General features: G+C 54.4%; 1 protein-coding gene across 2 annotated transcripts; it reads right to left on the reverse strand.

Moving 5' to 3' along the window:
* Nucleotides 1–1,969: 1,969 nt before the first annotated feature.
* TULP1 (TUB like protein 1) lies at nucleotides 1,970–8,599 on the reverse strand. Of its 2 annotated transcripts, XM_071578522.1 has the most exons (10): nucleotides 8,282–8,599; nucleotides 7,906–8,010; nucleotides 7,666–7,797; nucleotides 7,388–7,479; nucleotides 6,969–7,142; nucleotides 6,478–6,590; nucleotides 6,162–6,270; nucleotides 5,865–5,963; nucleotides 5,399–5,570; nucleotides 1,970–4,564 (listed from the first exon to the last, which is right to left on the reverse strand). In XM_071578522.1, the coding sequence occupies exons 1-10, from the start codon at nucleotides 8,439–8,441 to the stop codon at nucleotides 4,431–4,433; spliced, it is 1,290 nt and encodes a 429-aa protein (XP_071434623.1). In that variant the 5' UTR covers nucleotides 8,442–8,599; the 3' UTR covers nucleotides 1,970–4,430. The 2 variants fall into 2 exon arrangements, with proteins under 2 accessions (XP_071434623.1, XP_071434622.1); XM_071578521.1 differs by having other exon boundaries at nucleotides 7,388–7,797.
* Nucleotides 8,600–10,889: the final 2,290 nt, after the last annotated feature.

Here is a 10,889-nt window from a genome sequence, read left to right on the forward strand (position 1 = left end):
AGCCCAAGTGCCAATAGGGGCAAAACCCCTGATCTGGGGGCTGGCCACAGGGTCTATCACAGACCTGTGCCATGGTATCCAAACCCCAGAGGTAAATCTGAGAGGAATCCTCCTGTTGCCCTGCTTGGAGAAGGGATGCTCTTTGCATCCCATCCCTTCTAGAAACACATTTTTCTCATTTTCATTATGAGCTTGGTTGTATTCAAGCATTTTGGGACAAGCCAGTGCTTCAGCCCATGAAGTGAGAGCCTCTGAAGTATCCAGCACATTCAGCAATTGTGTGTGATTCATAAAACCATATCGCATTCTTCCACCCTTGGCCTGGTGCTAACTTGTAAGAAATCTGGACCAAAAACTGCAACAAAATGGCTGCTATTCTCCAAGGGCCGTTCAGAGCCTTGTTACTCATCCCTTACTTGGGCAAAAATGACATTGAGTGCTCCTGGAGATGACAGCCTTAATTGAGTTCAATAGGAGTTTGGGCTGAGCAAGACATGAGCAAACAAGTGTTCATTAGCCCATGAATAAAAGCCTGATCTGCAAATGTTTAGAAACACATGTGACACCGTGCAGAGGAGTACCAAGGGGGTCCCCACTGCTCTGGGCCTGCCAAGGGGGCAGGGGTCTCATTTCAGCATCCAACACAACTGCCAGCAGTGCTGGGATGAGCTTGTTCTGGAGTGCAATGATTCAAGCCTGGCTCGGTGGTTTGTTTTCATTCTGCCTCTTAATTTTTTTCCCTCCTTCGGAAGTCCTTAATCCTTGTTTCTGCTGTTTTTTTGTCCACTGGTGGGAACAGCAACTTCCTTTCCCAAATTATAATATAAAAGAGCTGCAAGCTGCAATGCCATAAATAATATTTTCGTATGGTCAGAACATCCAAGTCTAGGCAAGACATCAAGAACAGCTACAACATTGTAAAACTCCAACACTTCTCCAGAATGGATTCACTAATTAAAAAATTACTCCTTTTAAAAAGCAGTTGAAAAATACTGGCTTTCACATTGCTGCCTGTCTCTTGCTACATCAAGGAGCCCATCCTGCAATGCCACAGCCCAGCTTACCAGCAACCAGTCTGCCTTTCCCTCTAAAAAAATATCACCAAAATAAATTCATGGGGAGGGGAAGGAAAGAGAAGAGAAAAACACCTCTTAAGGATCACTTCTTTAATTAATTAGTGTATCACCACTTCAAGGCTGGAAAGAAAGGACCCAGGGCTGCAACGCTCTTTGCTGTTCAGCGTCTTGCTGGGAACCAAACAGCTCCAGCCCCTCCATTGCCAGACAAGGAGTTTCCCCATGGTGGCCACCCCTCCTGCACCCGCTGGGATGCACCAAGCCTTTCCCTCTGTAGCTTCCCACCCTATGGGGCATTTGCCTTCTGGAAAATATCCATCAACCCCCTCAAGAGTGCAGGGGCTGAGCCTGTGCTTGGGGCTGGGTGTATGGAGTCCCCCGAGTCCCAGGGGTCTGGGAAAGAGGTAGTAGCAAGCTATTGGACAAAAGACCCCCACGTCCATCTTCCTGCTCAGTTCTGGACCAGCATCTTTGACCAGCATCTTTCCACTCATGAGTGTGGCATAGGGATGCCAGCAACTACTGCCTGAGAGAGCTGCTGGCACTGCAGCAACACTGGTCCTGGCTGGGATGCAGTGCTCAGCACAGAGCTGTGGCCTTGGGGCCTTATTTTTTAACTTCCCTTTGCCTTGTAAGCATCTCTGCAAAAATAAAATGCATTTCCCAGGAGGTTTCCTTGAGGGGCTAACAACAGTTGCCTCTGGCCACTGGCCATCCTTGTGCCCTTCCACAAGCACTTTGTGGAGTTAAGTCCATCCCTGCAACACCAGCCTAAGTCTAGTCCCCTAAAATGAAGCTTCAGAAGCCTCAAAGTCTCATGCTGCAGGGAAAATATCATCCCTAGGGACTTAGAAAACGATTTCTCCCAGGAAGACACACACTTTGGGCTCAAATGCCATTGATAAGGCTCTTTATTCTCTCTTTTTTTAATCTTTTCTTGCAGTGAGCATTCCATTCACACCCACACACACCCCAGCATCCTCAGCCATTGGTCTTCTAGACCATCCGTCACACTTTCCGCCCGCCAAAGTAGATACACATTTCAACGGCTTCCACCCCTCGTCTCCTCTGGTGTTAACAGCCAGCACAAACAAAGGGCCCAAATATCCATTGCCCTCTTAAATTGTTTTCACTTGTTTCTTGTGCTGCAGTTGGTTTGTGTTAGAGGGTTTGTGTAAGGGATTTGGGATGGGCAACTGATGCAGTAACTGCTGTGAGATGGGGTGACATTGTGTTGGACACACAAGGCATGCCACAGGCCAGGAGACCTGAGGGATTTGCAAGCAACAACAGGCAAAATAGAGACTTTTTGGCTGAGGAGAGGGAGAATCAACCTGGATAACAACAGCTTGTGCTCCAGCCAGAACCTGGGGAGCCCAAACCCCTCTCTCTCACCCTGCTGCTTCTTTTCTGCTTCCACTGGAAGAAATGGGGACAAATGTTAGCTCAGCCATTAGCTGAGCTTGTCCCAGTTTCAAACAGATGTTGGGTTCATGTCTGGATTTGGGCAGAATGCTCTTGCTTTCCCCACATTTTCTGGCCATACCTTGCCAGGGATGCTGGCCCTGAATGGCTGTGGCTGGTTGTCCCTTTAGCTCACAAGACAGTCTCTGATCTCACCACATGGGTAATGGACAATGTCCCACACCAGCCCATTGCCCCCAAGCTCTCCACCTCCCTTTGCCATGAGCATCTGCTGATGAATCATGGAACTTGGATTCATGCAGCTGGTGGGAAAAACTCCACTCATCTGCAAAGCTACTGGGGCAAGATGTTTGGCAGTGGTCTAGCAGCAGCTTGTGGTCCCACTGTCACTGTCATCTGTCCTCAGCTCCATGCAGAGACAGGTTCAGGCCACGGTGGTGTTGCAACACTGCCCAGTGAGGACAAGTGTCCCTCTTTCACAATTGCATGTTTCATCCATCTACCACTCCTCAGCCTGACTGCTCCAGCTACCTCTCAGATGCATTAACTTGAAGGGCTCAGATTGGCCCCAGAATGGGGGAACAACCTGTATGTATCCTAGGAAAGGAATCCCAAATTGTCCTGGGGTCAGTGCATGAGTTGAACAGGTGAGAGAAACAGCATCAGGGAGTTGAGGACAGTGTTTCAGGAGACCTTGGCAGGTCCCCATGTTTCTTATCACTGAATTAACCAGATTTGGGACTGTCTTTGCAGCCAAATCCTCACTCCATTAAAGGCAGGATTGTGCTGGGAGCATGGGCTGCTCTGCTCCCACTGAACTACCCCTCTGCAGCTCCTGCCCTTCCCAATGACTTCCTGCAGCTCCCTGTGACACCCCACCAGTCTGAGACAGGCTGGTACCTTCTGTCTGGGCCCTCTCCATGAACAGGTAGCACCAGTGGGAGCCAGCTGGGGACAGTGGGGACACCCAGGGGGTGTGGGGCCTGGAGAGACACTGCAGAGTGAAGGGGCAGAGAATGGCAGAGGAATGGGGGACTTGGCAGGGCCTGTCTGGGTGTTGAGCATGACTCAGCACTGTACCACACCTCATGAGTCATTCCACTGCTTCCTGGTGCACCTTGAGTTTTCTCTTCCAGGTCCCTCCCAGCAGGACTGACCCAGCCGGGACCCTGCAAGCAGTGCCAGCTTTGCCTCACGTGGCTCCCGGCCCTCCTCCACTGGCACTGTCATCCCTCCACACATGCCCGTGGGCTGTTGGTGCTCTGGGTGCCAGGCTGCTTCTCAGGGACCCAAATTCCCAACAGTTTCTGGGCAGTGGGATGAGAGCCAGTGGGTGCAAAAGACAGAGTGGGCACCGGCCATCCGCTCACACCAGGACAAAATGGGGCAAAAGAGGGGCTTTGTGCTCAGTGGGCATCAAGCCAAGATGGGGGTCTCTAGCCAGGAACTTAGGCAGAGCCCATCTGGTTGTGGGCTCTGTGCAGACCCACAGAGGGATGAAGAAACACAAAGCAAGGAGACCACCTACCCCCTTTCACTGGGGGACTGAGCATAAAAGTACAAATCAGAATCTTAAAAAAAAAGGGCAAGGATGAGATTCCAGGATCCGAGTGAAAGAAGCATCTCAAAGGGTTGAGATAGGGATTGCAGTCACCCTCATCTGCTAAATACACCCCAGGCCTGGCTCTGCCATCACCTTAGACCAGCGATCTGTCCTGAATTTGCCTGGAGAGGGTGGCTGCAGCTGGATGAGTGCCCCACAGCACTTGGTGAGCACCATGCTCCATCAACCACCCCAGGAGTAACTGTGACTATGGGCATGCCCTGGACAGAAGGTGGAAACACAGGGAGTGGAACAGAAAAGGGATGCAGGAGCATCCACTGGGCACTGGCAGGTGGTCCCAGTGGTCCCAGCAGCCCCAGCAGGTGCTACTCGCAGGCCAGCTTTCCGTCGAAGCTGGAGAGGGCGATGGCAAAGGCCTGCACAGCACAGAGAGGGTAGTTGTAGTCCATGGTAAAGGCGTCATCTGCCACACGCCCAAACTGCATCACGATGTAGTCGGCTGTGGGAGAGAGAGCGAGTGACTGGGATGTCACCTGTGTACCCATCCTGCCTTTTCCCAGGGCATCCATGCAACAGCTGCCCACCCCCCAGCCCCAAGCTCTGCCTGTGCCTCCCACACTGGCTGCACTGTCCTGCAGCACAAGTTACCAAAAAGTATAATTGTCCTATTGCATGGTCCAGCACATGGACCACAGCACTGCCTGGTTCCTCCAGCACTCCTCCCTAGAACACACAGTCCCTCAAGGGACAGGGACCCCACTCATGTCCCCACCCCCTGACCATGGGACTGCTGCTACTGGGGGGCAGGTGACAGGAAATCTGTAAAAATAACCAGAGGCCCTCAAGAGGTTTATTCTGTCCCGTAACCCAACACCCTGGAGGCCGAGAGCTTCTGACTGTACCAGACAGGTGATGAGTGGCCACATCCAGGCAGGGCTGCTGGCACCCCTGAGGGACTGTCCTCGAGGTACAGTGCAGCTCAGGGTGAGCCCACTGGCAATGTGAGGTGAGTGCTGGGGCTAAAGCTCTGGGTTGTTTTGGCCTGGGTGGGTGGCTGTAGTGTGATGAGGGGCTCAGCACCCCACAGCTTCTGTCCTTGCCCTAATTTCCTTGGCAATAGGAATCCTGCAACACTGCCTCTGCCAGCCTGAGGGCAGCTCCTGTGCAATGCTGTGCTCCCTCTCCAGCTTCATCCCAGCTCCAGCAAAGGCAGGCAGGACCCCAAAGCATGAAAAAACTAAACCTCAGCAAAAAAGGTGGTGTTGGGGCCAGTTGATGAGGCACTGCTTCCCCACTCCATTCCCCATTCCACCCTGCCCCCTTCCCAGCTTACGGTCACTGCTGTGCACGATCTGGAAGTTTTTGACGGAGGCGTGTGTGACCCGGCCATGGAAATTGAGGACATAGGATTGGGTCTCATCATTCCACACTGGAGCCTTGTTGTGCAGTTCAATTACATTGTCCATGTTTCTATTTTGCCATCGCATCAGGAGGCCATCGTTATCCTGGGGAGGGGCAAAAGTGGGTAAGGCAGGGTTGGAGTGACACTTCCCCCCACACCCAGAGCCCTGCCACCCACTATGGCATGTCTGGGGGATGTTTTGCAGCAGTACCCACCTGGAAATGGGATCTATCAGAGAGAAAAAAAATACAGACACTGTCTGCCACCTCCCAGAGAGATGCTTTGAATTTCAGGCACACTTGAAAGACTCTCCATGCTCCAAAATGGGTAAAATCCAAGATGACCCCCAGCAAATCCAGCCTCCAAGGAGTTTTGCCCAGCGTGGCCCCTGACTTACGTTTCGAGGACGGATGGGCACCCTCTCACCATCAGCATTCATCCCAGGGATGATGACCGTCATCTTCCGGGGACCTTTGAACCCTAAAACATTGGTCTCCTGCAAGAGAAACCCTGTCTCTAAAAGCAGCAACCACTGTGGGCTGCAGCCTCTCAGGGGGGCTGAGTGAGGGCTCAAGGATGGCCCCAGCCCACCCCACATCTCTGCAACTCCCCAGGGGCAGCACCCAGTGAAGGGGTGCAGGTTGGGCCCCCCTGCCCAGGAGGTCTGGCAGGGGCTTCCCACGCTGCTGCTTACATAGACCACAGCCGAGAGCTCCTGCCGCACATTGGACCAGTCAGCATTGGCCCTGTCGGGGTTTGCACCATTGTCGAACACTGTGAACCTCGTACCCATCAAGTTGGATCTGCAGCCAAGGACGGGAGATGGCCATGGCTGATGCCACCTCTCAGCCCTCCACCACTTCTCAGGTCAGACCCAGCAGTGGGAAATGGCAAATTTAGCCTCCTGTCTGACCCAGCCGTTGCTTGGGGCAGCTGGTAACCCAGGGAGTGAGGACAGGGTCCCACAGGAATGGGGTGCCACCAAAATGGAGAGCCACCTCTGCTCCTACCTCAGCTTCCCGATGAAATTCTCTCCCACCCGTGACAGGTCAGTAGGGTCAATGGAGATGAGGTAGTTGGAGGTTTTGCTCTTCTTACGCTTCCTCCCAGCAAGGAGGAACACCTGGTAGAGTGGTTGGACCGTGTGGGCATAGGACATTGTCATTGCCATTGCCACTGCTGCCCCTGGCTCAACCCCCAGTAGGTCACTGCCATGACCTTGAGCAAGTCATGAATATGATCCCCAAAATACCAGCTGTGCCACAGAGCGAGGGGGTCTGAGCCCTGCCCAGCATTAGAATGGCTCTTTAGCTGACATTAGCTCATCATCCCAGGTACCATCAACATGGGTCACTTCCCAGGAGGAATTGCAGAAGGAAGCAGCCCCATCAAGGACCCACCACCCCAGCTGGATACAGGTGAGCATCCCCCCAAAACCTGAAGGGTGTTCCCCAGGATGGATGCAGAACCCCAGGAGTCTCCAAGCCCCCACCCAACTAACCTTTTTGTCATTATCCAAGTGAAGGTAATAGGTGGGGTAAAGTCCCCGGTCCATCCCCTTCTTGTCCCGTGTCACCCGGCACTTGATGGTCACCCCCTGTGGTGCTGGTCGCAGCACAAACTCCTCCAGGTTGTCTACTTCAATGACAGGTGATGGGGGCCTCTCCTCCTTCTGCTGCTTCATGAGAGGGGATGGTGAACCCAAAGCCAAACCTGCTGAAAGCCCCCCTCCTTTCCCAACTAATTGCTTCTTGCTTCCAATCCCTCCGTTCTGTGGCCCTGCAACTGGTGGCTTTGGGGACAGTGCTGCAGTGGGTCTTGCTGGGGGATGCTGCAGCCTCCCAACACACCCTGGGTGAAAGAGTTGCTCTTCTGCCCCTACCCTGAGGGGTCCTCCATGGCTCTGAGGGGTTTTCATACCTTTTTTGATTTCTTTGCTTTCCCCTTCTTGTTGGAGTTTTTCTGCAGGGTCTCCAGAGTCTCCTCCTCGCTCTCAGCCGCTTTGGGAGGAACTGTAGGCAGGAACAGGCAGGGGCACAGAAGGGGGAAGATCCTGACTCTACTGAGCCCCAAAATCAAGCTCAGCATAGACACATGCCAACAACATTGATTGTAACCCCTCTCTTCACAGCCAAGCTCACCTGCACTCTCAGCAGCCTCTCCAGCACCTACCACCCCCCATTGTGCTGGGCTCTCACCTTTCTTTTTGGATTTTTTCTCCTTGGGAGGGTCCCCACCAGTTTGGAAGAGGGATACTGGGTTTTTCTTCTCTGACCTGATGGGTTTGGTGCTGGAGTCAGAATCATCCTCCTCTTCACTGCTGGTGGCAGCTGTGAGGGACGTGGGGGATACATTATCACCACACCAGATGCTGTTGGCTCAGGGTGATGCTGTGGGGCAGCAGGACTGGCTGCCTCCCCCTCCTGCTCACCCCATACCTTTCTTCTTGCTTTTCTTCTCCTTCTTCACCTGAAACACGGACATTTGCTCCTTCTTGGTGCTTTTGGCAGATTTGACTTTGCTGTCAGGGTCACTCTTCTCTCCTGATGGGACAGAGGAGCTGATGAGCAGCTGGACATGGGGATGGAAACAGGCGGTGATGGGGACAGGGAGGTGGCAGGGTGGGGGCAGCAGAAAGGGATGGGCTGGGCTGGTGGGAGATTGAATACGGAGGGAACGATTGCTCCACAGCCCCCTGAGCCTCCCGGGACAGTAACCGGGACAGGACGCCCGCAGGGTCCCTCGTCCCAGCAAGAACAGATGCAAGTGACGACAGAGCTGGGCTTAAGCAGTCCCTGTGCCCTGGACACTCACCCTTCGGCTTCAGCTTCTTCTCCCGGCTCTCGCCTGAGGAGGGCTCTTTAGGAAGCTTCTTTTTGGGCTTTTTTGGCAGATCTTTGTTCTCTGCCTCCTCTTCCTCTTCCTCATCCTCCTCATCCCCAGCCAGCTCTGCCCAGAGGTGACACCACGGCATCAGCAACTCAACATCCTTTAGCAGCGGGGACCTCTCAGCCTCGTGGTTTGCGAGGAGGGATCCTCTCGCTACAGCACTGGCCGAAACGGGCCCTCATCCTGTCACAGCCCGGGTGCGGGGCCCGGGGTCCCGTCCCATCCGCGCTGTCCAGCGGGACGCGAGCGCTGCGGGCGGAGCCGGCGCGGTCCCCGCGCCCTCTCTCGGCTGCAGCCGCGAGTGCAGGGAGGGGCCCAAGCCCCACCTTTTCCCCTCATGAAGGTGGCCGCGGACCCGATGGCACTGGCCTGCCGCCAACTGCCACAGTCCCAGGGTCCAAACTCCCCAGCCGAGGCCATGAGTGCAGGTCCCTCTGCACCATCCCCGTTCCTCACATGTCCGTAGCTGGGTTTTGGCCAAAAAACTCTGCCAAGTATACGCAGAGCCCCAACAGCCACCAGGAGCATCAATGGCTCTGGTGGGACATAGTGCATGGGGACAGGAGGTGCCACCAGTGAATGCCTGAAGACAGGTGGGTGCTGTTCCCACACCTTGCTGCTTCTTGGGGCCCTTGGCCACATGGGAGCGAGGAGCCGGGCATTCCTTCTTCTTCCGAGGCTCCCTAGAGGTTTTGGAGTAGGGGTCCTTGTCACTCTCCTCCTCTCCCTTCTCCTCCTTCTTCTTCCTCAGCTTCTTCACTCCTGAAAATTTCAAGAGATGCCCACGCTGGAGAGCACAGCAGGTGCAGAATGAGGCCGCGGGGTTGGGGGGGCCAGGTATGTCTCCACATTTCCACAGGAGCTGTGAAGGTCTGTGCTCACCCTGTGCCGGGGCAGGCGGCTCCTCTGCAGCTGCCGCCTCACTTGGCTTCTTCGCCCGCAGCCGCCTTGGCTTGGCCTCGGGCTCCAGCCCAGGCTCCTGCCTTTTCTTCTTCAGCTTCTGCCCCCATAGGTGGTGCTGCAGAGGTGGTGCTGGCCTTAAACCCCTTTTCCCTTTGCAAGGCAACCCCTACTCATACAGCACCGGCCCCCGTTCAGAAATACAGCCGGGCTTCTCTCTGGCCCAGCATGGAAGCAAGGACCCACTGTGGGATGGGGACACTCACAACTTCAAATGAGTGACTTACCACAGGACAGCCCCCCAAGTAAGCAGAAGGAGGGAAACAGAAAGGACTGTTAGCAGACAGACAGGAGAGCATCTGCCCTGGGACAGGCGGTCACATGCCAGCCCCAGAGGCAAGGGTTGCGATGCTGACACTGCCCTGACACCGTGGACTGTGTCAGCACAGAGGAACAAGCCACACTGTGCCATAGGGACCCTGGCTGAGAGCCACTTTGGGCACTGATGGGTACTCTGAGCTGGGACAGAGTACAGGGGAACAGGCAGACAGCCTTGCTCTCCTCACATCCATCTGTCACCCCTGCAAAATAAACTGCTGGGCCTTGTTGGGATGGAGGTCAGCAGGAGCAAGGAAGCAGGAGGATTAGACACAGCATACCTAATCCCAGTTATCTGGGGCTATAAATAACCCTGACTTACCAAATACTGAGCATGTGGGTCAGCATTTGGGTCTGGAAAGGAGGTCTTTGGGGAATGGGTGTCAGTTCAGGACCTTCAGAAAGTGGTCCAAGCAAATCCAGATGCACTAGAGCTTCCACTACCCATGAAAGCATCTTCCGCCTCACAGGGGTTTCATTCCTCCCAGATGCTCCAGTGGCAGAGGGTGAAGGTGTTTTGCAAAAGGTGGGATCCAGACAGATCCCAGTGGTATCCCAGGACTGCACACTTGGGGAGGGGGAGCTGGGGAGCCCATGATGTAGCTGGGAAACAGTTTTCTTCCATGCCATCAACTCACACTGAAAAGCTCTTTCACATCTCCTAATCCCTTAAGCAGCTGCAGGGAGGACAGCCACTTGTTACTTAACAAAACTCTTTGAGGAGGGGCTGCTGGTTCAATTGGATGGTGGATGAAATTACTGCTGAGACCCCTCCAGCGCCAGATGGAACTTGAGGGCTGTGTTGAAATGCAATAAGGTGTTCTGGCTTTCAGGGTCACAGCCTGGGGAAAGTGACTCACAGCTGACAGCTTAACTGAGGGGCTTAATAAAGTGGCAATTAGGAACTAGAAAACCACCTCACGGGGTGCTTCAAACTGAGGGAAAGTGGGGGTTCAGAAGGATGCACAAAGGAGAAGGAAGGGCTGTGGGATTTTCTCTACCCACCTGCACTGAAGAGGGTTCCCAAAACCTTGTGCCCTCCTAGGCTGCAGCACCCCGGTAGTGAGCCCATCCAGCCCCAAGTCAGCCTTGGTGTAGGGCCCCAGGGTTTCAGGATGTCCCCAGCCCTTGAGGACAGCCCACAGCAGGGGATGGTGGCACATGGGATGGAGGGGAAGGATTTTTTTCTCACCTGTTTGGGCTTGTGCTGCTGGGGGCTTCCTGGCTCCTCACTGGGACTGTGGGGCACAGAAAG

The sequence above is a fragment of the Pithys albifrons genome, chromosome 28 (assembly GCF_047495875.1).
Source record: "Pithys albifrons albifrons isolate INPA30051 chromosome 28, PitAlb_v1, whole genome shotgun sequence".
Classification (NCBI taxonomy): domain Eukaryota; kingdom Metazoa; phylum Chordata; class Aves; order Passeriformes; family Thamnophilidae; genus Pithys; species Pithys albifrons.